At 40.6% G+C, this 27,155-nt stretch overlaps 7 protein-coding genes across 7 annotated transcripts; 2 read left to right on the forward strand and 5 right to left on the reverse strand.

The window, feature by feature from the left end:
- Positions 1-3,164: 3,164 nt before the first annotated feature.
- On the reverse strand, positions 3,165-4,215 carry GCK72_004483 (uncharacterized protein; the record flags this gene model as incomplete). Its single annotated transcript, XM_053724701.1, has 4 exons — positions 3,165-3,197; positions 3,476-3,662; positions 3,706-3,995; positions 4,042-4,215. 4 exons carry the CDS (start codon positions 4,213-4,215, stop codon positions 3,165-3,167), a joined length of 684 nt encoding a protein of 227 aa, XP_053588895.1.
- Positions 4,216-4,707: 492 nt separating this feature from the next.
- Positions 4,708-6,717, reverse strand: GCK72_004484 (uncharacterized protein; the record flags this gene model as incomplete). Its single annotated transcript, XM_053724702.1, has 3 exons — positions 4,708-5,467; positions 6,388-6,573; positions 6,623-6,717. 3 exons carry the CDS (start codon positions 6,715-6,717, stop codon positions 4,708-4,710), a joined length of 1,041 nt encoding a protein of 346 aa, XP_053588896.1.
- Positions 6,718-7,597: 880 nt separating this feature from the next.
- Positions 7,598-8,891, reverse strand: GCK72_004485 (uncharacterized protein; the record flags this gene model as incomplete). Its single annotated transcript, XM_053724703.1, has 5 exons — positions 7,598-7,746; positions 7,795-7,897; positions 8,356-8,483; positions 8,690-8,789; positions 8,838-8,891. The coding sequence occupies 5 exons, from the start codon at positions 8,889-8,891 to the stop codon at positions 7,598-7,600; spliced, it is 534 nt and encodes a 177-aa protein (XP_053588897.1).
- A 3,842-nt stretch (positions 8,892-12,733) lies between these two features.
- On the forward strand, positions 12,734-13,487 carry GCK72_004486 (uncharacterized protein; the record flags this gene model as incomplete). Its single annotated transcript, XM_053724704.1, has 3 exons — positions 12,734-12,813; positions 12,865-13,047; positions 13,331-13,487. 3 exons carry the CDS (start codon positions 12,734-12,736, stop codon positions 13,485-13,487), a joined length of 420 nt encoding a protein of 139 aa, XP_053588898.1.
- Positions 13,488-15,663: 2,176 nt separating this feature from the next.
- Positions 15,664-16,074, forward strand: GCK72_004487 (uncharacterized protein; the record flags this gene model as incomplete). The annotated part of the gene is made up of 1 exon (XM_053724705.1): positions 15,664-16,074. One exon carries the CDS (start codon positions 15,664-15,666, stop codon positions 16,072-16,074), a length of 411 nt encoding a protein of 136 aa, XP_053588899.1.
- A 4,390-nt stretch (positions 16,075-20,464) lies between these two features.
- Positions 20,465-22,948, reverse strand: GCK72_004488 (uncharacterized protein; the record flags this gene model as incomplete). Its single annotated transcript, XM_053724706.1, has 3 exons — positions 20,465-21,224; positions 22,724-22,804; positions 22,854-22,948. 3 exons carry the CDS (start codon positions 22,946-22,948, stop codon positions 20,465-20,467), a joined length of 936 nt encoding a protein of 311 aa, XP_053588900.1.
- Positions 22,949-23,908: 960 nt separating this feature from the next.
- Positions 23,909-25,213, reverse strand: GCK72_004489 (uncharacterized protein; the record flags this gene model as incomplete). The annotated part of the gene is made up of 5 exons (XM_053724707.1): positions 23,909-24,081; positions 24,128-24,230; positions 24,452-24,609; positions 24,951-25,050; positions 25,160-25,213. The coding sequence occupies 5 exons, from the start codon at positions 25,211-25,213 to the stop codon at positions 23,909-23,911; spliced, it is 588 nt and encodes a 195-aa protein (XP_053588901.1).
- Between the last annotated feature and the right edge of the window lie 1,942 nt (positions 25,214-27,155).

A 27,155-nucleotide genomic window follows, 5' to 3' on the forward strand; every position in this document is an offset into this window, starting at 1 on the left:
ATCACTCCTCGCCTTTCCATATCCGTCAACATTTCCTTTACTTTCCCATGAAGCGCCAACGGTACTGGTCTACATTTTTGCCTTATTGGTACACTTTTCTCTAACTCAATCTCACATTGCGCCATCCTCGTCTGTGTCAACTCATTCTCCTCAATTGCGAATACGTCACTGCATTCCTCCAAGATTCTTTGGATATTTCCATCCGGAAATTCTCCATTTTCTTTCAACACCCTTATCACTTCCCGAACTCGTTCTACTCCCTTCAATCCTTCTTTCCTATCAAGATCCATCATATTGACTAAATGACTCTCCTTCTCCTCCGACACCAACTTCCAATCTCGATTGGCCACACCAATCGGGCGATTCTTCTTTATCAACAACGGCTGATCCCTCCAGTTAGACACCACCACCATCATTTTCCCATTATTCTCCTTTCTACACAAACTCGTCGGCACCCACTCTTCCGTAGATTCCAACAGCATATCCTCTCCCAAGTCAGCTTCCACTCGCACCTCGATCTGCGCACAACTCTGCGGTGGCACCCTCAACTTCTGCGCTGTCACTGCCACTGCTTTCTCCGCCTTCCAGTTTACCTCGACACCCATACTTGCGAAAGCATTAGTTCCCAACAAGAAAACATCCAACTCGTTCTCCACAATCTGGAAAACCACCTCCGCTTCGATCCCTCTCACTCGAATCACTGTCTTCATCTGACCCACAACTGCCATTTTTCTCTTCGACGCATCTCTTAGGGACAACCCTGGCTTCTCCAACATTTCTACTTTTTCTTCCCAATTCTTCCTTAGTCTGCCCAACAATCCAGTTGAAATCACAGACACCACTGCCCCACTGTCAATGATAATCTTCTTCTGCTTTCCCAGGATCTCTGCTATCTCCACAACCTCTTTTCCCACACTCCCGTCATCTTCCTTTTTCTGGGCGTCCACCTCATTGAGTCCTTTGGAAGTACATTGCTTCGACATGTGCCCAACACCTCCACAGTTAAAACACTTCCTTGTGTCTACTGGCCTACGCTCTCCCATCTCTCGTCTTCCTCCTGGTACTCCCTTATCTCCTTTATCATCCGATTTTTCTCCCGACTCTGACTTCTCTTTCCCAAAGTATCTTCCTTTCCCTCCTCCAAAGTATCCCCTCTGCTGACTCATCCGGAACTCTTCGTTCTCGTGCTGCAGCACGATATCTTTGAACACTTCATACTGATCTTCCAGTTTCACTTCCGGTCTCTTCGTGATCAAGACTCTGTGCAACAACGCATCCTGTCTGATCGCCTTCATCAGTTTTGTCACCCGCATCTGCGACATTGTCTCCTCTCCAATATCTCCGAGCGCCTTCTTTGACCACTTCTCAATCTCAATGCAATACTCCCACATTCTCTGATTCGGACTCCTTCTGAGCCCTTCAAACACATTCAGCGCCTCCGTCTTCGCATCTCCCTGTCTCTTTCTCAACTTCGTCTCAAACTCTACGAACAAGTCCTTGATCGGTCTCTCATGTCTATTTTTCAGCGATGAAAAAATCGATTTCGCCGGTCCTTTCAGGAACTGCGATTCCAGAATAGCCACCAACTCTTCATCTGACTCAGTCACACTCTGATACTTCAGCAAGAACGCCCTACGAAATTCCCGGAAATCACCGACACCATCGTACACTTTTGGCGTTGGCAACGCCGATGCCCTCGCCGACGACCGCATGACTTCTCCCATACTCTTTACTAAGTCCTCTATGACACTGTATCTCGATGCCTTTGACTCGCTTTCCCACATTTCTTCGCTACTTCTCCTACTTCTCCCACTCCGCTCATCCTCACCTAGCCTGCTCCATCCATCGCTGAAAGTCGTCCCATCTTCCCTCCGCAAACTCCTTGTCTTCTCGCGCAGTGGCGACTTTGCCTGCAATTCTCTTTCTTTTTCTTTCTTCCGTAACTCCATTTTCTCACCCTCCAAGTGTGTGATCGAGCTCTTCAATCCCTCCGACACTCTCTTCTCCTTAGTCATCGCATTCTTGAGCTTCTCGATCTTCTTCTCCGCCTCCTCCAGCTTCATCTGCAATCGCTCTCTTTCGGCTTCACTTCTCGCCACCTCGTCGGCCATCTCCACGTTCTTCTCTTCGAGAAGCCTCTGGAAATACTTATTATTTTCTTTCAACTTCTCGTTTTCTTTTTCTAATTCTTCTTTTTCTTCTTCATTTTCATCTCCCGCCTTCTCACACTCATCGCGCAACTGTTCAACAGTTTCCACCGCTTTTTCTCTCATCAATTTCAGCACTTTCTCCTGCCAACCATCGCAGCGCACTTCTTCGTACCGCTCCCTCAACTCCACGCAGTACTTCTCTACCGGCGCCAACATCATGTCCTGCTTTCTCGCCGCCAGCGTGGTGTCTCCCAGCGCCTTCTGCAGGTTCTGCACCACTTCTTCCGATTTTTCCACGAATTTCTCGAATCCTCTGATTCTCTTCATTTTTTCCTTCAAACTCACATTCGTGCTCTCCAACTCGGTGACGTGTGCCCACAACGACCCATCCAAGCTGTTCGCGTCGTCTCCTCCTTTTCCTTCATCGCCCGCCTTCTGCGCCTCCTCGATATCCATCTTCTCCATCCTTCGATCGTTTTGCGTTTTCTGCCTGGAATTCCAAAAGTTTTTACTACTTTGGTATTCCTCTCGTCAATCGATCGCTTATTACGTCAATTACACAAATTTCCGTAAAATGTATACTAATTTTTACGGAAAATTTGTATTTTCTCCGCAAAACTTTGAAATCGCCTGGGTTTTATACTCGCCCAAACGATAAATTCAACGTTTCGCTACGAAAAACACGAAAAACAACCGGTTCGGCCCCCAAATTATCCGGTGGTTACGGATTCAGCGGCCTTTTTGACGAACAGAACGAGATTTGATACTCGAAAACACCAATTTATTCTTATCCAAGAATAAACAGTAAAAGAACAAGAGAATAATCGTAAATCAGCACAGAAAACAAACAAAAACGGGGAGAAATTACCTTAGAAAAGTAAAAACTCAAAAAGAACTGTTAATCTTGCGCGGAGATGGGCTTAGCCACGTGGCGGGATAGCGGAGCGTCGTTGCGAGTCTGTGCGTGTACCGTAAGAATGGGGTGTTGGATTCGGCGAGAATGCCCACCGGCAACTATGCGATATCATGCAAAGTTTTATTCCAAACCTGGAAATATTTTTTAACTATTGTTATTAAACATGATTTTCCGGCTCCGCGTCACATCGCAGCTGCGACGCTCCGCAATCAGTTGAGTTTTTGTTATTCATATTTGCTAGAAGTATCAAGTTCTTTGAAAATTCTAAAAGCTCATGTGAAACCGATAAAATTGAAAACTAGTTCAATTGACACCTCTCAAAGAAATACTCAAAAACGATATGATTGCAAAACGTCATGGTTGCAATATAGGCAGTTGCGAAACGACGCGGAGCCGATTTTCCACTTACCAACTCATACATGTTCGCGATATGCTGTTCAGTTGCAATTTGTCGTCTCTTTTCATTCAACGCACTGATATACATCACTTGATCGGAATCTGGTAGATCAGAATTCGAGCAAAATCCGTTTTCATGTTTGAAGCCAGATGTACAGATAGATGGGGATTTAGTACAGCTTGGAATTTGCAGTACCGGACTGAAATATTATATTTCAATACAAGTTCTTTGTTTAAACTAACCTTGGACCAACCAAACACATCACCGTGTAACCAGCTCCCAGCCACGTCTCTGTTCTTTTGGCGCATCCAATTATAGTTTGCAATGGGTTCAGGTGCTCCAGTCTATTATGATAAACGTTTGATGCCAGATGTTGATCCTCCGGTTTCCTTCCACAATATTTAATGTAAAATGCTGTATTTAGGTGTTGAGCCCCATTTGTATAATCAAGAGCCAGCACGATACGGAAATTTTGATTTTGAAAAGGTGGGTTATACTGTTCAGCAATGCTTTGTAGCTCTTTGTTCCATACCTGGAATTTCAGTTGTTAGTAATTTGTTTTTTTCAGTAACACTCACTAATTTTTGCATATTGACTGTGTAATAACTGGTGGCAATTTCCTGTCGTTGAGTGTTTAGAGCGTTGATGAAATTCAGTTGTTCCCTATCGAAATCATTGGAATTTGAAGTTGCTGCGTTGATGGATTCACCCAAGAAGATGCTGATAACGATGAATAACATCTCTTTGAGCATGTTGTGTATGAATTTTATATTCAAAACTAAACTGATTATATTTTCATCAATTTCTTCTTATATACTGTAAGATTATCAAGATGACCTTTGGCCACGTTGGCCACATTGGAACTCCAGAAAAATTATCAGAGTTTGATGACTTTGAGTTCACGTGAGAAATTTTCGAAAACTTATTCTTTTTTAGTTTATTTAAGGAAAAAATTATCAAAACAGAGAGATATAGTTTTTACAGATAAAAGTATGCGTGGTAGGTTACTGTTGTGATGAGTTAGAAAGATAAAAAGAAGCAAAAAAGTACAAAATGAATGAAAATGATCTACTTGGAGAGTATGGACGATTTTTCAGGAAACCCCTTGGAGATTATGGTAAAAAAATCTTACAGAGAACACGGTATATGCCATAAAAGGTACTTGGAATTATGAGGGGTTCTGAAATAGATTCTACCAACTGAAATGGAGACGAGCTTTGTAAAATGAATTTTTGTCTGCCAACTCAATACATCGAAAACGACTTCACAGTCCACGCATCATAACATTCATAATTCTCCGGAATCTCATGAAATCTCTCCTTCCACACAAGGAATACACAATGATTCTCCATACATCCGATTGTTGCAAGTAGTCCATCCCGACGGATTATATCAAATCCTTTTGAGCAATCCCAAGAGAAATCCAAGAAGAACTTGTAGAATCTAGATCTCGAGTTGGGGTTCCACGGGAAGACGGGGAGACCTTTGAGCACATGACGGTGTTGATATCGAGCGAATTTCCGGATGAAGATAGATTCCAGGTTACTCGGCTCGTCGGTGGCTAGCCAGTACCTAATATAATTATGGAGCTCCATACCGGATAGGTTTGCACGACGGAGATCGAGATTCTGGCATCCCATTTCTTTCAAGTGACGCCACGACAACTTCACCTTGTTAGCCAAAGAAACCAATCGATAATTCATCGGCCATAGATCATAAGTTTTCGGAGGTTCCGTATGAAAACACATCAAATCGACATAGGTAAATGTGTCTTTAATACAATCTAATTCTGCTTTTGTCACATTTTCCTTCCCGATAAAGACGCGAGAAGCCTTGTAGATTCCGTTGAAGTTGCAGAAATATCGAATATCTCTTTGAGAATCCAGGAATTTGACGGATTCCAGATGGGGGATGGAGAAGAGATTCATGAGGTAGAGAATGAGTTGACGAGTGCCACCGGACGGGTTGTAGACGAGATAGTCACAGATGTAACGGTCGCGTTGGCTGGAAAAAAAACGGATGTTCAGGGTTTGAATTGTGTTTATTTAGCCAAGTATCGCAGCAGTGATGACTGTGAGTCGATACTCAGCGAAATTGAATAATGCGCAATCTCACAAGCAACCGTTTATAACCTGGACTCTTTGAAACTGGGGGCGTCTAGACTCTAGCTATTTTGGAATCGTGAGAACTATAATGTTTCACAATTATGATTTCCTATCTCTCACAAACACCTGAAATGCAGTTGAAGTGTCCTAGTTGTAAAGCGATACAGTTGCGAAATGTCACATTCACGAGTTCTTCGTTTGAGCAATTGCGCTCCACCATACTAAACGCAAATTTATGCACAAAATTCAAAGTTACGATTTTAAGCTGCTTTCACAAATGTACGCGACCAAAACTTTCTGGAAGAAAATTTGTGAATAATCTTCGTATCGATTGTCCAGCACTACACAGCGAATTACCGCCAGTGGAGCATGCTTTCTCTGGAAAACGGCCAGACAAAAAGGATACCGTATTCACTCCAGACCGGCACCCTTAAACTATCTGAAATTTCAGAAAACTGGCTGAAATTCAAGCATTACTGTCGAAAAAATAAAGTTTCGACAAGTATTTTCAAAAAAAATTTCGCGCGCTGAAACGCGCAAGCGCATAAAGTTCTGGGCGGAGCTCAAACTGCAAGCTTAAATGAGCGGCGCGGTTCTAATTCCAGTTGTTTTTTCCAAATTAAGAACCGCGCCGCTTGCAGTTTAAGCTCCGCCCAGAACTTTATGCGCTTGCGCGTTTCAGCGCGCGAAATTTTTTTTTGAAAATCCTTGTCGAAACTTTATTTTTTCGACAGTAAGCGGTTTTTCGAGTGCTGAATTTAATGACTTTTCATCCAAATTCCTGCTAGAAATAGACTAAAATCCAAATAAAAAACTTACTTAATCATTCCATTACTCTTCCTCTCCATCGTCTCCACCAACACAAACTCAAAGTGTTTTTCTTTGAATTTAACAATCACTGAATCCCGTCCATTCAACCCATACTTTGCTTCAATAGCCATAAAATCCCAATAACGTTCCTTGACAAATTTCTCGGTTTTTTGAGAGTATTGGGCCAGTTGGATGCTGAAAATCGACAGAAATTTTCTGTAGAAAAGGTCTTATAGTGACTTACATCTTAATCAAATTGTCTCCCTCTACGATTTCATCCTGAATCCGTCTGTTTCTTGTATTAAACGGAACACAACAACGAGCTAATAGTTGCATCATATTTGCATCGAAAAGTTTGGAGCTTCGAGTACGAGTAAGTAAGAAAAGAGTCGAAAGTGAGAGTGGTAACCTAGACACCCCGTATATGTGTGTGTCCGTCAGGGACTTGTGTACGTCAATGAGTGGATGAGAAATGTGATTCAAATTAGTAATACGTGTATGTGTATGTATGTTGGTTCGTTGGGAGATGATTGAGCTTTGAGCATTGTGAATACCGTTTATTCTATAATATCCCCAACTATTATGTCAGACGAAAAATAATAGAAAGTAAAAACTTCAGAAAAGACATCGTGGAGCTTCTGATTTTTTTCAGAGTTTATTCAGTAAGAAAATTATTATAGTTACAGACTGTATTTAAACAGAGCAAACAGTGTTTATTATGTCGGGGCTACTTTTTTTATAAGTTATTACAAAAATTTAAGAATCTAATGTTAAAATTTTTTTGGGATTTTGGTACTGACTAAAGTTTGAACTGCGACTGGTCTGGAACAGGATTGAGCGGAATTCCTTTTTCCGTCTTCCGCCTTCCGCCGTTTTAAGATTTTGTCCGCCTTCCGTCTAGAGGATATCCGGTTTAAAAAAATTGGTTCGCCTACTTGAATTCACTGATATTTTTTGAAGTTTCTTACAGCCAAGCTGTCAGTTTTTACCAACAAACGACATTTAATACAAATAGAACTATTTTTAAGTTTTGTGAAAATAAAAATGAGTTCCACTGATACAAATAAAATTCTCTCCGAAGTGATCACTGACAGACTACAGTCAAAAATCTATACTACTCTGGCATATGACTGACGTCCCCTGTGTTTCAAAGATTTTGTAAAAAAGAATTTCAAATTGAATGATGCTCAAATAAATTTATTATTTCCCAAGTGAAAAATTATTTCCCAATGATTGCAACGCAATTAGTCGCACCAATAGTCAATTCGGCAGCTACACTAACCACCTGAAGAGGGATCGCTATAACTGCCGCCGTTATTTGAGTTGTTCTACAAATAAGTCCACAGCCCTCGGATTGTTGCAGAATTGCTGAAAATCGAAAAACCTTGAAAATGAAGAAAGGGAGAATTGGCAAACCGTTGAGATTGACTATAACCGCTTGATTCACCGCAGTGTAGGAACTTTGAAGTCTTTGTGAGAGGCAGTTTGCAACGCCTTCGATGATTTGATTAAACGCGGTCTGTAATTAGTTTTAATCAGTTAACCAAAATCACGATCCTTTTTTGATTCTAGCGACATAGTCTAAAACTTTTCTGACTAAACAAAATTAGGCATCATCTCACAGGAATTCCTGATCTCTTCATTTAAACCGGTCCAGTAGGGGCTGAGGTATGTCGAGATACGGACACACAAACACACACAGAGATTTGCGTTTAATATTTGTGAAAATAAAAAATCAGAACAACCTTTTTCTGAAATTTAACGATATTCCATTTTTCCATTGATATGCCATGATCAAAAAACGGTAAACATTAACAGTGAGTTTGTGAGGGAAATCCACCACGGATATTAAACGGTTCCAATCAGTTTCAAATTGAGATGATTTTCTCATAAGACACTAATAAGGGAATGGTGTATACCAAACCAGTCTGGCTCCCCGCCTTCGACTTCATCCATGTGTAATTAAAATTCGCATACCTGGATGAAATCCGAGCACTGTCCGGGGACACTGGTAACCTCGGCGAGAAGAACGAAAAATTCGGAGTATATATCAGATAAAGCGGCTTGTCCATTGGCAGTCGCTTCGGTTAAGCAGAAAATTTCGCCTAAGCACTGTGTTACATTTTGATTTATTTCTGAAAATGAGAGACTTTTTCTGTCTAGAGTTTCGGCAGCATTTCAGTTAGCCTGTAGGGAAAATAACTAAATTCGAGAAACCTGGATATGCTCTCGACGCTGGCCATTTTCCACAGGTTTTTATTGACGTTTAACTGAAGTTTAACTGAAAACAGCCAAAACCAAAGGGACAAACCGTTGACAGCTGCTTGAACGGCGGCATTGTAATTCTGGATGACGTCATTTGATTTGTCTTGGACACAATTCAAAGCCACGGTCAATGGTGAAGGAGTCGTCTGTAATTCTCCGGTATTCTTTATTGCCCTGGAGATATGCCCACCCACCTGAGCAGCTCCATAGACAACAGCAGAAAGAAGGAGAAGAAGTTGAAGTTTCATGTTGGAACGACGATGTCTCAACCATCCCACCCCTCCTTTTTTATACGGACAAATTATTTTAATTTAACACATTTTTGAATGCACACTCTGCCCACGTACGGGGGTGTTTGAAACCAGTCTGGCTAGCCACAGCAGGAAACTTCTAACCATCCGTTATTGCTTCTGTGCTTTAATTCAGGAACTACGAAACACGAAAATTCTATAAATAATAACTGCGGACGATATCCATGAAGACATAATGGGAAAGTGAGAGAATTTGAATTGATCCCAGCAGGGGATCGATACCAAATCCAATATCGGGAGCCTGACACGTCCATATTCAACCCGACATCAGCAACATTTTCCCTCCGTTTTACCAAAAAACCAACTCAGCGGGAGCCTAGTAAGCTTGATACCGTAGTCAAAGAGGAAGCTTATTTTTCTTAGGCAAGTAGGACAACAGTAACAAACGAGCAAACTCAACTTGTTCGAAAATGTCTCGAGACGGTTTCCCTCGGACTCTGCCTTGGCTTGTCTCGCATTTTGATCTTCTGGATTTGCAAATTACTCACAACAAAACGAACACGCGTTAACCATTTCTACAGTTGATTTTCTAAAAAAAAAGAATTGGTAATTGAAATCGGGAACATTTTCGACTCTTATTTCCAACTAATTGTTACAAAACGTTCATTTTTATATTTTGGAAAGATTTAATTAACAATTTTTTCTCAGAAAATCAACGCGTGAATATCATCATGGAAATGTCCACATTCTTACACATTCTGGAACATATTAGAAAGTTCTCGTAAACCGTCCAAAAAAATCATGGATTTTGTGTTGGTGTGATCGATTTTGATTGAACACTTTTTCAGATTTTCTCATTTCTGACTAGAAAACGATGGTATTGCGCTTCTATTACTTTCAACATTCCCTTTGGTTCTAATAAAAGGATAATAGTTTGTACCCCGGATCTTAGACTTTGGAAATTGTCCCCAACACTTCAGAATCCCGTGATCCTGAAGGGAACATGACATATTTCTATCTTTTATTTTTTTATTTGAGCAGCTGTTCCTCTTCAACATGTGTTGATAATGCTCACAGAATATTCCTTCTGTAACGCAAGCTTAAGTGCGTCGCTTAAACCGTGTTAACTGTAGAACCATATTCTGTAGTGTGAACATCCATGAGTAGATTGGTCAATCTTTATTATGTCGTGGCGGTATGATGGGGACCAGCCAAGATCGCTTGGTAGAAACTAACTGAGAAGGAGGGAAGATAAGAATGGAGTGTGTTTTGTGTGTAAAGTATTGACAGCTGGTAGGTGTGGGATGGGGAACATGCGGTCCAGATCTTCGCCCCGTGACACTTACCTCCAACTTTTCACCATTTGTTTTAAAATTGTTTTTCTTCTTAGTTTTCTTGTCCAACTTTCCAGGAAATATGGTCAGGACCGCGATAATATTCCTATCATTCATTTTTTGTGTCACGCCGTCAATTATCATGAGACCGTTTTCACGATCTATAATGCGTGAGAATCCATTTTATAATGAAGAAATAGATGTTTTGCTGTATGATAGTTTGGAGGAAACAGATATGAATAGTGAAGAATTGGAGAAGGTGTGGATACATTTTTTGATAACTGGGTGAATCTTAATTACTTTCAGATCGGAAAAGATGACATGAGTACTGCTAATGATCTTCAAACCACTCAAACAATCCATGCAGCCGGTGATTCTCTGGAATCTTCTGATGAAGTAAGTTATGATCTACATGCCCGGCACCACTCTCTAATAGAGCGTGATCTGAGCTAACTAGGAAAGGTCATGGAGTCAGTGTGGAGATATATGACTTATATCGTTGGAAAGCTGGGAAAACACATATTCCGAATATACATTCAGTGCTTGCCCTCGAGGCCTGGTATTCGAGTAAGACAAGGTCAAAGTTTGGACCCCTGGACACCTCTCTAGCTGGCGGAAAATAGAGCGGAATTCTGTTCTATTAAAATGAATACGGTATTTATCCTGCGCAGTTTCTGCAAACGCGCATTACCGTAATCTGTATAAAAAGTAATACTTTAATTTTAGCAACTCAAACCTGACTAATTCCAGATCGGAAAATGGGAAGCTGACTATGAGCAATTGGTCGAAAACTTTCTGAACAAGTTGTTTTCTTCCCTGGTCGGTCAAGCAGATATGAATAGTGAAGAATTGAAGAAGGTGTGGATATATTCTTTTTGATAATTGAGTAAAATATTTTCAGATCGGAAAAGATGACATGAGTACTGCTAATGATCTTCAAACAACTCAAACAATCCATGCAGCCGGTGATTCTCTGGAATCTTCTGATGAAGTAAGTTATGATCTACATGGCTGGCACCACTCTCTAATAGAGCGTGATTTGAACTAAATAGGAAAGATCATGGAGTCAGTGTGGAGATATGGCACATGACCTATATCGTTGGAAAACTGGGAAAATACTGATTCCAAATATACATTCAGTGTTTGCCCTTGAGGCCTAGTATTCGAGAAACACCAGGTCAAAGTTTGGATCCCTGGTCACCTCTCTAACTGGCTGAAAATAGAGCGGAATTCTGTTCTATTAAAATGAATACGGTATTTCTCCTGCGCAGTCTCCGCTACCGTAATCTTTAGAAAAATAATATTTTTAACTTTGTGAATCGAAGCCGATAAGTTCCAGATCAAAAAGTTGGAAGGTGAGCAATTCGTTGAAAACTTTCTGAACAAGTTGTTTTCCCGACCATCTTCCCTGGTTGGTCAAGCAGATATGAATAGTAAAGAATTGAAGAAGGTGTGGATACATTCTTTTTGATAATTGAGTAAAATATTTTCAGATAGGAAAAGATGGCATGAGTACTTCTAATGATCTTCAAGCCACTCAAACAATCCATGCAGCCGGTGATTCTCTGGAATCTTATGATAAAGTAAGTTATGAGACCGGGTGGAAAATCGGACGGAATTCTGTTCTATTTAAATGATTACGGTAGTTATCCTGCGCAGTTTTTGCAAATACGCTTTACCGTAATCTTTATTTAAAAATTTAATTTTGGCAACCCGACTAATTCCAGATCGAAAAATGGGAAGCTGAGCAATTGGTTGAAAACTTTTGGAATAAGTTGTTACCCGGCGTTCTTCCCTGCTCGGTCAACCAACAACGCCTGGTTGATGATGATTACCCGAAGTCAGGAAGCATGTTCGATGTATTGAATATGAATAAAGATTACGACGAGGACGGCAAAGATATGGAATAATTGTATATCAAATAAAACTCGAGAACTGTATTGAAATATTTTTTCATTATTTTCCAGTTTTTTTTTCACTACAGTACCCCCTGATTAGTTCTTCTTTGTTAGTACCGACGACCCAATATACCCAACGTAACATTAATTGCTCATCTTTTTTAATGAATTCAAATTTTTATTTTTGTTTTTTGTTTTAGCAATTTTTACCAGGCTTCAGGAAAAGAAGAATGGAAATTTTGGATGTTGGTTTTCAAACTTTTGACAGTTTTGAGTTTGACAATGCGCCGAAGGCACGCCAGTCTCAAACTTTCGATATTATGCGTATATTACCCCATCTATTATCAATCTTTACAAACTTAAGGAATTTCAAATTCCCGCCACAGCAATCTCAGTACCACAGAGCTCTTCTGGCACATCTCCAAATCGGCAAAATCTCTCCAGATGATGTTTGATGTATTAATCTTACTCTTCCCGAAACTACTCATATATAACACGTGTTTAGTCCCCTCGGGCATCCTTTTTCACGCGGTGTAGCTATGGAAACAATCATCGTTTCTAATTTCACCTCTTTCCCTCATTTCTACTTTCCTCGGAGAGAGTAGAAATGTCGTCTTTACTCTGCTGTGATGAGTCTAAAGAAGATGAATGGAATGCTATCATTCAAGGAGGTGATCTTTTCAAGATGTAAGTCTATAGTCCTCCCTTGAATCATTAATCAACCAAATTTTCTTTCAGAATCAAGCTAGAAACCACTTCCAAGGAAGCTAAAGCATTTGTAATGGGCGTTGGGTTAACTGCATCTGATATCAAAGTCATATCTTGGAATGGAAAAACTGAGGTGGATGTAACGCTATACGGTAGAATGTTTGTTTTCCAGTTGGTCAAGACGGAGGATAGAAAGAAAACTGGACTACTTTTGTGAGTCTATAATGTCGTGGAATTAACTAGCCATTACTTCACGACCTTCAATAACCAGCCTAACAACTCTATGGCGTCTATTAGATTCACAAATATCTAACCAAAATGGCTATAAGAAATGGTTTGGCAATAAACTCAATACGTGTTACGTGACCTTCTGTCTTTCGGAGGAAATACTCAACTACTCTCGTCAACTACTTGCGTGTCCCTGAACTCTGTTTGTGCTGGCCTCAAGATAACGATCGCCCTCGATTCGCTGCATATAAGGAAAGGAAATCGTCAGTTCAACCGCTCTTGCTCTATTGGAAACTCAACTGCTGGAAGCTCAACCAATCGACGTCTCTACCGTGGCTCCGCCTGTCGTCTCCAACAAATGCTCTGGCTCACCAGGAACTCAAGCGTCTAAAGTATCCTTCTGTTCTATTGACACTGTTGAATAAACTTGCCAAACCTCTCCTTTCTTACTGTTCTCATCATACTCATTCTGACGAGGGTGCCGCTCCCTATTAAGTCGGAACATGGTGCATCGACTGTGGTACATAACCCAGCGGCGGTGAGAGCAGTAGTTAGAAGGGAAGTCAACGAGGCACATATGCCGGGGCAACACCCGCAGCTATCGGCACACCCGAATAAGCAAGAGCCGTTACAAGCTATAACATGTTCCAGCACTGGGATCACAGAATAGTACATAATCCACTTATAAATATACTATTGCTCTGGTCTTTTCAAGTAGAAGACGTGGCACTGAGTAATGACAAGTACCAAAATTATCACAACCACAATCCACTGAACCACACTCTGAACATTCAAAATACACAATACAGACAAGATCACAAGGAGTGAAATCCTTACACTCACATGACCACAGATCCACTTACAGGTCGCTATTTTCCTCACACATCGAGTAGCACCTTCAACATGACATTCTCGTACCACACTACGGAACGAAACATGTACGAGACTGTAACAAAGTAAACTTGACTAACCACGTCCTCAAGACGTACGACTAGCGTCAACAAGACGCACGACTATGTTGGAAGTTACGTAGATTCGTTTATCTAACTCATCCTGTCAAGGGCCCAACGGCAGCCTGAGAAGGATACAATGATTTCTAGTAACTCGATATTCTTATGACCAATGACAAGAAACGACCAAAGTTCCGTAATACGCACAGATGCGAGCTGTAACAAATACTCTCGATCACCACTTAGGTCTTGTCAATAAACGTTCCGGGACGTTTATCAGGAATATCGGTCTTTGTGTGACTTGAAAGCCCACGGCTTTCCGGAGATTCCGACACGTCTCTGACCCATACAACAGAGGGTAACCTCTAGGAGACGCTAATAAAATACACGGGATCGAATCAGCAAGATTCGAATACTGCTATGTTCATACAAGAACTACGATACCGAAAATAATATCATCCACGAGAACCTTCACTAAAGGTCTGTCATTCCAGTCCCTTTCACGGACTCTACGTGTGCCAACCGTCGTGCAAGCACTTCTCAGAGTACCACAACTTCAAAGAGAAACGTTGGGAACCATTACAAATTCACACACTCAAAGTTATCCTCTCTTCTGATACACAGTGTGCAGTCGAGTGGACCAATTTTTTGACCGGCCAGAACCAAGTTCGCTAAAAGAACTTACTTATTCCGACAAATGGTTGAGGAAACCCAAAAAGTACTCACAAACCTACACCAACCAGAAATGGTTACACAGCGCCGACTAGCTGAAACAAGCTAGTTGAGATACTTTCAAAGCGTGAACAATCTTATAGCGAAGATAGCGAAGCACAATCGCTGGTAAACAAACTTCCCACGCTGTCCACCAGATCGGGCATTTCCACAAAAAATGTTTTCACATTTGCGAACATTTGAAAGACCACGAAAATCCATTGCTATTCAAACTGTGATGAGATACTTTACAACATTTGAGCGTTGTTAGAGGACCTGGTTGGCACCCAGCCATTAGCAACCAAATGCACAGTAGCCATCCCAGCTAAAAAACTACAACTTAGCTACAAAACTACACGCTAAAAAAAAAAAAAAAAAAAAAAAAAAAAAAAAAAAACTGCAAAAAACTACAAGTTGTTGTCCCTTTACGGAGGTAACAGCTCACCAATACCAAGAGCTAGTACGTCCTCACCATCGGTCACAAAAGATACGGTACACAACCCAATAAATCTCGACCAACGTCACAGAATTGAAACAACAATATTCAATCTACCAGTTATCATACCCAATGAGCATCTCACTATTCCACAAAGGGAACCTCTAGAAGACAATACGTTAAATCATGCACAAAAGCAACTGAACAAAACTTTATACCAAGATTCACACAAGAATCCGCCACCAAGGCTGAACAAACCAAAAAAAATCCACGAAACTCTATTAATAATGGTCCACTCCTACACACCAGTTATACGGCTTCTCTGATTCCAAACATCGTCCTCGCTCTTCGCGTCGCAGCAACAAGTCGAAAAAACACGGATGAAATCGGAAACATTCAAACAATTCCAAATCATCCAGTATTCGGCTGTCAAGCCCGACGTTACATTGGGTGTCACAAAAAAGATCAAAGAAAACTCGCCAAATGATTAAAGGAACACAACTCATGCCTTCTGACCCTCAACAACCAGAGATGGTTTCAATACTACAATCTCGCTACACAAAGCTAGCTAACCAACTTGCCAAGCTAGATTTTTCCAATGGCGAGGTTCTCACCTTTGTAATGAAGCATTTAGCACTATGCTCCAGCTCGGAGATTCGCATCAACAATTTTCGGGTACTGATCTATCACCTCGAAGATTGCGGATATCCAGCTCTAATCGAGAAATTCAAAGCTCTCCTTCCACATATGGAAGTTCTGCTCAAGAATCTAGCTGCAACACAACTATTGGGACCCAACCCAAAATCAACCAATGAACTGGTTAAAAACCAAAAGCTCAATTATCACGCAAAGTTTTACCATCCACCAATAACTCCAACGGCAGTCAGGGTCTTAATCGCAATCGCTACACCGTAGCTCCACCGGACGACGAACACCTTCCGTCCTCTAACTCCAGAAGCAGTAATGATCTTGCCCACCATGGCATCCCCCGTACTCAATCTGAGAATGAACACTGTTACTCAACCAACACGGAGAGTCGTCTATTCTCCAATTCATCGGAACCTAATGGTCCAATTCTGACCAACACTACGAAACAAAAACCAATTCAACAAAACAAGTGTAATCGAACCTATTCCAACGCCAGTCCTTCCGCCTTCGCAAAAAATAACAAGCCAACTCCGCGTTAAAAGTCCACGTAACGGAGGCAAGACTGAAGCATTTCAGCAAACGTATGACAGCTGAATGTACTCATACGACCAACAAAGCTATTCAGAAAGTTGACATGAGAGTCGGCACAAACGAGGAAGCATATGGCTCACTAGTCAAGCTCAGGCAGGCCATGAGAACAAATTCATAGATCGTTCAAGATCAACTAGAACAACAGAAACATCAGACACGTTACGACCTTTCGCTATGTATTAATTCACAATCAGAACGCGAATCAAAAAAGGTGAGTCTCAATACCCCACAAGTGGTTAGAGAACACAAGAAAACCACAAAAGACTCCAGTTGAGGTCGAATCAGCACCGGCTCCCAGCCTGCTAACCCAGAGGAGATCCAGTCCTACTCGCTGGTCGCCAAAACTAACCAAGGTAGTTTTCCACCAGCATCAGTACAATCTTGACCACCCTGAAACCAATTTCGGGTGACACTGATAGTACTCACTCTTCACCACACAATTCAATTCGTTCGTACACTCAAACCCGTCCATTGACATCATCATGAAACAAAACCTTTAAAAAAAGCCTCCTCGAAGGTGGCGCAAAAGATTTAATAACAACTGATGAGCTGTCGGAAGGGACACATGAGAAACTCAGTGCAAATCTGGAGAGAATCACAACTGGAAGAGCTATCGCCGCTAGCACTTGATCGAAAGCTCCCGTAAGCAATTGATTGAGAGATACCGTAATCTGTCATTTCATCAAGTAGCTTATGGCCAGAAGTACAAGACGTGATGGAAAATCACATTGGCACCATCAATTCACTCAACAAGTGTCACGTTTCCATTAACGATCCTGATTCGTTCATCGATAAGTTACCGTGCAACACAATGAAACCGGTTATTACACAGACCCGTACAACACTCCATCATTCTTGGAGGTATCAACCGTCGTCCAAACGCTCTTCTCCGAAAGTAGAGCAATTGACAAGGAAGAACAACGCAAAAGAACGGAACACGTTATCAAAGTCGACACAGCGAATACCAACAAAGTTTCTGCCCGCTAACTCGACGAGACACACCGGTAATCAACACAAGACACAAAGAACTCAACGGGCGTCTCGATGGAGATCCGCACCTTTTACGTTCAATCATCAGGCAAAACAGGTGTTGAATTGCATACGAGGCAATCACGCAGTCAACGAACCTCAATAAAGATATGTCTGCAACAAGCAAGGCCAGAAGCACCACTCGGTCCTTTGTCCAGAAAAAAAAACGGACACATCGGCCAACCCCACCAACCCCACTGAGGACCGGAAAACTTCCTTTTTTCGGAATAACGGAATTGACCCACAAGCTGGATCACTACAACACACTACAAGAATCAACACAAGAATTACATACACGTACGCACATTACACGTACGCACATTTATACCTACACCAATCAATTGAGATACCATACCCACACCAGGAAAAACGGGATACAACCTCCCTATACTAACATCACACAAAACAATCGATACGATTACAATCAATCTTTCAAGAGTCTCAGATCCCCCTTACACATTACCATTCCTCCAAATTCTAACATCATCTGGAGCAAGACTCAATACATTGGCTGACAACGAAGCGACAACTTCACTTATCTCATGACCAGCAGTACTCGGGTTACATTGCCCAGCACACAATCAAAAACTAATTTTCGAGGATTCCTTTAATCCTCAGGTCACAAAAAGTAAAGTTCAAAATCAGACACCTCCCAACACATTGGGAAAGGCATAGAACACTATCCTAGGATTATCTCCAACTCCACAAGGTCAGGAAACCACCAATTTTCTCAACAGAGAACTTTCTTATTCCAAACGGACTTTGACCTCCGACAACTCACGAGTCTCAAAAGATTCAACAGGAAACCGATTCTGATTAGGCAAAATTTCCTACCTATTTATCTTTCCACGAACACACAACATGGGCTCTTCCGACACAAACGACTCCTTAGACCAGGACAGTGACAATAACGTATCACACATACACAAAATAGGCATTCCAGACTATGAACAATACGAAAACATAGCAGTTGAGATCAGTCAGTTACCACAAGTGACATCTTGGACGTTCAACTATCTTTTTCGCCTAGACGACATCCTACTCTACTTGTAGGATCATCCGCACTACCAATCAGCTTTGAACCTGAACAACACATACTCCCATCCAGCAATTTCTGAATGCGGACCATCGGGCATAAAACTGAACTAGCTTCACGATATTACTAGCCTCACGATATTGCTAGCTTCACTATTCACACAGACTTGTCACAATCTACACTAAATTAATTTGTTAAAGTCCACTCTAGACAACGATTGTTGATAATTATCACACAATCCAAACCACGTGATCATTTCTTTCCAAAACTGGGATTACAATTTCTGTACATTCGTCGATACTGACGTGACATACGACCCGTGACATGCGACCTCTGACCACGGACGAGTAACCTGACCTCTGATAACAATCATTCTGGGCATATAAAGAAACTCGAAATCAAACAAGTCACTATTTTCGCTCGACCAGAGCCCTCGTCTAACAATCACACGTCTGTCAACTATGGCTGCTCCATACACTCTCACAGCGCCAACGGCCGCTGGCTCCCCAGAAGATGTTACCTTTGGCCAACCCAAGGACGTGGATCAATTTGTTCTCAACATCTCGGACAACCAATCAATGGGTCACTACGATCGTCCAATAAACTATTCTCGTCGTCGCACAACGTCAAAGAACTTGGTTGGTAACAACCACAAACTTATTACCAGTTCCAACGACGTTGCTTACAAGAAAAGCAACTCAATTCCACATAAAGGCGAGCTCCATCAATCCTTCCCCACCAATAGCACAGGGAACAGAGGTGCCTGACCGCCTGTCGTCTCCAACAAATGCTCTGGCTCACCAGGAACTCAAGCGTCTAAAGTATCCTTCTGTTCTATTGACACTGTTGAATAAACTTGCCAAACCTCTCCTTTCTTACTGTTCTCATCATACTCATTCTGACGAGGGTGCCGCTCCCTATTAAGTCGGAACATGGTGCATCGACCGGGAATCGAACCCGGGCCGCCCGCGTGGCAGGCGAGCATTCTACCACTGAACCACCGAATTCCAGAACCACTCGCGACCCGTCCGTCTGTGACTTCTTTTTTTTAATGATTAGTTTTTCCATTAACACTCACCAATTTTTGCATATTGACGGTGTAATTATGGCTAGCAAAGGCTTTTCGTTGATTGTTCAACTGGCCGATAAAATTCAGTTGTTCCCTATCGAAACCATTGGAATTTGGAGCTGCCGCGTTGATGGATTCAACCAAGATGATGCTGATAACGATGAACAACATCTTTTTGAGCATGTTGTGTTTGAATTTGATATTCGAAACTAAACTGATTGATTTTCCCAGAGTTTCTTTTTATATATAGTAAAATTATCAAGATGACCTTTGGCCACGTTGTCTTTTCAGAAGTTTCTAAGAATTTTTTGACTTTGAGTTCACGTGAAAAAATCTTTTTTGATAATACTTTTTAAAATTTATTTGATGGATAAAATAGAGTTTAAAAAAACAGAGAGATATCATGAATATGGGATCACAAATAAAAATAAACGTAGTGAGTTACTGGAATGATAGGTCATGATAAAAAGTAACAAGCAAGTGCAGAATGAATGAAAACGATAACACACTTGCAAAATTTAACATTTTAACAGAAAATACCAAAATTCGTTATCTTACGCACGGTACTATAATTACCGCTGTGAAAAATAGTTTTATGAACGCCATATCATTTTAGATCTGCAGGTTAAATGAAAACTTTGATAGAGAAAAGAAAATCGGCCCGGGCTGGCGTTTTATTCGGTCTGATCTTGTTTTCAAATTGAATTTTTTGGAATTTTCCAATTTGACACAAAAATTATTAAATTCTTAAATATAATCAAAACCTACTTTTTTGGAAAAGAAGTCCGAAAATTGGCTTAGAAACTTTAATTGATCAAAAACTGGAATGATTTGGTTTTCGAGAACTACTAGGAAGCTTAATACCAAAGGTATGTGAAATTTGAGGGGTTCTGAAACACGAGATTTGCCACAATGAGCTTTCGTCTGCCAACTCAATACATCGAAAACGACTTCACTGTCCACGCCTCATAACATTCATAATTCTCCGGAATCTCATGAAATCTCTCCTTCCACACAAGGAATACACAATGATTCTCCATACATCCAATTGTTGCAAGTAGTCCATCCCGACGGATTATATCAAATCCCTTGGAGCAATCCCAAGAGAAATCCAGGAAGAACTTGAAGAATCTAGATCTCGAGTTAGGGTTCCATGGGAATACAGGGAGACCTTTGAGTACATGACGGTGTTGATATCGAGCGAATTTCCGGATAAATATAGATTCCAAGTTACTCGGCTCGTCGGTGGCTATCCAGTACCTGATATAATTATGGAGCTCCATACCGGATAGGTTTGCACGACGGAGATCGAGATTCTGGCATCCCATTTCTTTTAAGTGACGCCACGACAACTTCACCTTGTTAGCCAAAGAAACCAATCGATAATTCATCGGCCATAGCTCATAAGCTTTCGGCGGTTCCGTATGAAAACACATCAAATCGATATAGGTAAATGTGTCTTTAATATAATCCAATTCTGCTTTTGTCATATTTTCCTTCCCGATAAAGACTCGAGAAGCCTTGTAGATTCCGTTGAAGTTGCAGAAATCTCGAATATCTCGTTGAGGATCCATGAATTTGATGGCTTCCAGATGGGGGATGGAGAAAAGATTCATGAGGTAGAGAATGAGTTGACGAGTGCCACCGGACGGGTTGTAGACGAGATAGTCACAGATGTAACGGTCGCGTTGGCTGGAATAAAAAGGATCGTAGGAAACATAATCAAATAGCCAGAGTTGAGCGGGATGCGGTTTTTGAAATGGCGGTAGGCGGAATCAGGAATTCCGCTTAATCCTGCACATGATCTAAAAGATTTGAATTTTATTTGTTTAGCCAAGCATCGCAGTTGGCACAGCAGTGATAACTGTGAGTCGATACTCAGCAAATTCGAAATATGTGCAATCTCACAATTTTTGGCAAAACGGTTTATAACGTTTGAAAACTGGAGGGTCTAGCCATTCTGGAACCGTGGCATTTCAGTACTATACCGTTTTACAATCATGGTTCCCTATCACTCACGAACACGTGGAGTGATAGCAAAGCTTGCAGTTAGAGTGCCCTAGTTGTAAAGCGGTACAGTTTTTTAATGGCACAGTCTATTATTGAACAATTGCGCTGCACCGCACTGAAAATTTGGCACAAAATTCAAAGTCACTATTTTTAAGCTGCCTTCATAAAGGTACCACAACTTTCCGGTAGAATTGTTGTTTGTGAATTATTTGTGGTTAAATATCGTATCGAGTCTACAGAACTACGCAGCGAATTCACGGCAAATTCACTGGAGAACGGTCTCTCTGTGGGGTACTGCTCCTGAGAACCCTATAAACCGTCAGGCAAAGAGGATACTGTAATCACACTATTAGACCGGCACTTCCTAATTATCGAACACCCTCTTATAGACAGACACCCTCAAGCTATCTAAAATTTCAGAAAACTGGCTGAAATTCAAGCATTAAGCAGTTTTTCATGCGGAGTGCTGAATTTAATGATTTTTTATCTAAATTCTCCTAAAAATTGACTAAACCCCATTAAAAAACTCACTTAAAGGAGGACTGAAGTCATATTTTTTTATTTCAGATTCTGATACTTCAGAAAATTCTGAACAACTTTCATCATTGGAGCATATGCTAAAAATCGCTCTAAATGCCCTAAATTCACGTTTTCCCGGCTCAAATTGAGCTTTCGTGGAAGAGTTTTCCCACGCGAATTTTTGCCCCCGTGTAGTCCTCTCGGACAAAATTATTTCTTTTTATTTCTCGATGTCTCGTTTTCTTGCTATTTTCAACAAAAATTCGTGTTTTTTTCAATTTATATCGTTAAAAAAGAAGAAAAAACACGAAATTTTGTTGAAAAAAGCAAGAAAACGAGAAATCGAGAAATAAAAAGAAATGGTTTTGTCCGAGAGGACTACACGGGGGCAAAAAATCGCGTGGGAAAACTCTTCCACGAAAGCTCAATTTGAGCCCGGAAAACGTGCATTTAGGGCGTTTAGAGCGATTTTTAGCACATGCTCCAACGATGAAAGTTGTTCAGAATTTTCTGAAGTATCAGAATCTGAAATAAAAAAATATGACTTCAGTCCTCCTTTAATCATTCCATTACTCTTTCTTTCCATCGTCTCCACCAACACAAACTCAAAGTGTTTTCCTTTGAATTTAACAAACACTGAATCCCGTCCATTCAACCCATACTTTGCTTCAATAGCTATAAAATCCCAATGGCGTTCCTTGACGAATTTCTTGGTTTTCTGGGAGTGTTTGGCCAGTTGAATGCTGAAAATTGACAGAAATGGTATGTAAATGAGGTCTCAACTAGACTTACATCTTAATCAAATTGTCTCCCTCTACGATTTCATCCTGAATCCATCTGGTTCTGGTATTCAACGGAACACAACAACGAGTTAGTAGTTGCATCATATTTGCATTGAAAAGTTTGAAGCTGCGAGTACGAGTGAGTAAGAAAAGAGTCAAAAGTGTGACTGGTAACCTAGACACCCCGCATGTACGCGTCAGGAAGAATACTCGAGAGAGGACTAGTGTACGTCAATGAGTGGATGAGAAATAGGATTCAAATTAGTAATACGTGTATGTATGTTGGTTGGTTGAGAGATTATTGAACTTTGAGCATTGTAAATACAGTTTATTTTAAGATGTCACCAACTATGATGTCAGAGAAGACGAAAATGAATGGGAGCTTGACATCGTGGGGTTTCTGACCTTTTTCAGAATTTGTTTAGTAAGAAAATTATTATAGTTACAGATTGTATGGAAACAGAACAAGCAGTGTTTATTATGTCGACGCTCATTTTTCTCTCAATTATTACAAATTTACTAGTTAGAAAACATATTTTGGGATTTTGGTGCTGCCTTAGGTTTGAACTGCGACTGGTCTGGAACAGGGTTGAGCGGAATTTCGACTTCAGTTTTTGACACTTAAAAAAAAGATTCTCGCTCAGAATTTATCATTGACAGACTACCGACAAAAATGAATACTTGTCATTTGACGGGCCGAGGGAAAATTTATAAAAACTTTTGCACTCCAAAAATAATTTTCAAGTGCTTTTTATCACTAAATTCACTGTAGAACTAATTAAATTCATAAATTCAATAGAATTTTTGCACAAAATGCCGCGAAAACCACTTTTTCAAAAATTATTGTTGAAAAAAACATGTTTTTCAAAAAAAAAAGTCGCTTCACCCGGGCCGACCCGGGCCGGGCCTGTGAAAATTTGGAAATCGGACAGACCCGTGACAAGTATGCAAAAATGTATACTACAATGGCATATGACTGACGTCCCCTGTGTTTCTCAGACGTTGTAAAAAAGAATTTCAAATTGAAAAATGCTCAAATTAATTTATTATTTCCCAAGTGAACAATTATCTTCCACTGATTGCTCCAGTAACGCAACCAGTCGCCGCATTAGTCAATTGGGCAGCTACACCAAGCGCCTGAAGAGAGATTGCTGCAACAGCGGCCACTATTTTAGCTGCGACCTCTGTGAGACAAGGAAGATTTAATATTCCACAATTCTCAATTTCTTGACGAAGTCCTGAGAATCAAAACTTTGAAAATTAAGAAAGAGAGAATTGGCAAACCGTTTATAGTGGCAATAACCGATTCATTTATCTCATCGGAAAATGTTTGGAGTTCTTGTGAGAGACAGTCTTCAATGTTACCAATGATCTGATCAAACGCGGTCTGTAATTAATTGGCCTGACGGGCATCATCTTACAGAAATTCCAGATCTCTTTGTTCAAACCGGTCCAGTAGAGGGATGAGGTATTGAAGAGATACGGACACACAAACACACAAACACGCAGAAGTTTGCGTTTACTAATAGTAAAGATGAAGAATCAGAATAATCATTTTTGTTTTTCTGATATTTCATTTTTCCATTGATGACCAAAAATGTCACATACCTGGAATAAATCCGAGCACTGTCCGTTGTCACTGGTAACCTCCTCAAGAAGAACGGAAAATTCCGAGTATAAGGCAGACAACACGACTTGTCCATTGGCAGTCGCTTCGGTTAAGCAAGCGGTATTGAGCAAGCACAATGTAACATTTTGAGTTATTTCTGAACGTGGGAGGTCGTATTAGGGTGTTTCATAAGTCTTTGCATTTGTTTAATGTACTACGCTGATGTGTTCTATTTCTATCTAGAGTTTCGGCAGGACTTCAGTTAGTCTATGTGGAAAAGAACCAATTTCGAGAAACCTGGATCACCAAATTGGTAGATGAAAACTTGAGCTCTCTAAGAAGTTATTTTTGCTCTTGGTTGGATCTACAATTTCAACGAAAAATGTCCCTCGACGTTGGCCAGTTTCCACAGGGCACAGCTAAAGTCAGCAACAGTTTCATAGATACTGTATTCCTATTGAAGTTGTACTGAAAACAGCCGAAACCGAAGTGACAAACCGTTGACAGCTGCTTCAACGGCGGCAATGTAATCGTCGATGACATCAGCCGATTCGTTATCAATACAATTCAATGCCACGGTCAATGGAGAAGGAGTCGTCTGTAATACTCAGATATTATTATCTGCCCTGGAGATATGTAGTTCTCCTAGCTTGAATTTTCAGATGAAAATCCAATAGGAAATTCATGCTTTCCTCAAAAGTACTCACCTGAGCAGCTCCATAGACAACAGCGGAAAGAAGGAGAAGAAGTTGAAGTTTCATGTTGAAACGACGATGTCCCAACCATCCCACCCCTTCCTTTTATACATACCAATTTTTTTAATTTAACGCATTTTTGAATGCATACTCTGCCCACGTACGGGGGTGTTTGAAACCAGTCTGGCTAGTCACAGCTGGAAACTTCTATCTATGCGTTATTGCTTCTGTGCTTTAATTCAGGAACTACGAAACACGAAAAATCTAAAAATAAAACTTTCGGAGAATATCCATGAAGACATAATGGGTACATGAGAGATTTTGAATAGATCCCAGCGGGGGATCGATACCAAATCCAATATCGGGAGCCTGGCACGTACATATTCAATTCGACATCAGCAACACTTTTCCCCCGTTTTACCAAAAAACCAACTCAGCAGGTGCTTAGTCACCTTGGTACGGTAGTCAAAGAGGTAGTTTATTTTTCTTAGGCATGTAGGATTACGGTAATAAACGAACAAATTACTCGCAACAAAGCGAACGCGCGTTGATCGTTTCTACCGTAGATTTTCTGAAAAAAAGAATTGGCAATTAAAATCGGGAACTTTTTCGACTCTTATTTCCAACTAATTTTTTTAGAACGTTCATTTTTATATTTTGGAAAAGACTTAATTACCTATTTTTCTCAGAAAATCAACGCGTGCCTTGCGTACTGTACGCACGCACTGGCCAGTTTGAGATTTCAAAGATTTGAAAATTCGCGACATGGAATTTTGTTTTGCATGAAATCATCGAAATATCCATATTTTTCTACATATTTTGAAACATGATATGTTTCAACATATCCATTATTCCAACATTCCCGTAAACCATTCTAAAATCTCGTGGTTTTTTATTTAATGTTTGCCGCAAGTAACAACCCTACATTTGGTAATAAGGCACTTTTCTTGAACCGGCCTGAGCCGAAATTTGACAAATTTGCTTTTGGGAAATGTAAGTTAAACAATAAAATCAATTTTTAGTTGACTAATTTCATTGTTCTGTGCCTTACAGTCAGTCAACAAAAAAATCAGTCTCATACACTTGTGGATCAGTTTTCATCGACTGGATGAAACTTTTAAGTAAGTGCCCGTATAGAAAAATAGTACAGAAGTGCAAAAGAAGATCTTGTTACTTCTGACTGGAAAACACTGGTATTGCGCTTCTATTACTTTCAACATTCCCCTTGGTTCTAATAAAAGGATAATAGTTTGTACTCTGGATCTTTTATCTTGGACCCTGTCCCCAACACTTCAGAATCCCGTGATCCTGAAGGGAACATGACATATCTCTATCACTTATGTTTTTTTTTATTTGAGCAGCTGTTCCTCTTCAACATGTGTTGATAATGCTCACAGAATATTCCTTCTGTAACGCAAGCTTAAGTGCGTCGCTTAAACCGTGTTAACTGTAGAACCATGTTCTGTAGTGTGAATATTCATGAGTAGATTGGACAACCTTTATTATGTCATGGCGGAATGATGGGACCAGCCAAGATCGCTTGGTAGAAACTAACTGACAACAAAGAGGGAAGATGAGAATGGAGTGTGTTTTGTGTGTAAAGTATTGACAGCTGGTAAGTGTGGGATGGGGAACATGCGGTCCAGATCTTCCGTGACACTTCCCTCCAACCTTTCACCATTTGTTAAAGTTGTTTTTCTTCTCAGTTTTCTTGTCCAACTTCCCAGGAAATATGGTCAGGACCGCGATAATATTCCTATCATTCATTTTTTGTGTCACGCCGTCCATTGTCATGAGACCGTTTTCACGAGCTATAATGCATAAGAATGCATTTTATAATGAAGAAACAGTTGATTCGATATTTGACAGCTTGGAGGAAGCAGATATGAATAGTGAAGAGTTAGAGAAGGTGTGGACATATGTACATATTTTTGATAATTGAGTAAATCTGAAATGTTTTCAGATCGGAAAAGATGATATAAGCACTTCTAATGGTCTTCAAACCACT

This window comes from Caenorhabditis remanei, chromosome II (genome assembly GCF_010183535.1).
Source record: "Caenorhabditis remanei strain PX506 chromosome II, whole genome shotgun sequence".
NCBI classification, from domain to species: Eukaryota; Metazoa; Nematoda; class Chromadorea; order Rhabditida; family Rhabditidae; genus Caenorhabditis; species Caenorhabditis remanei.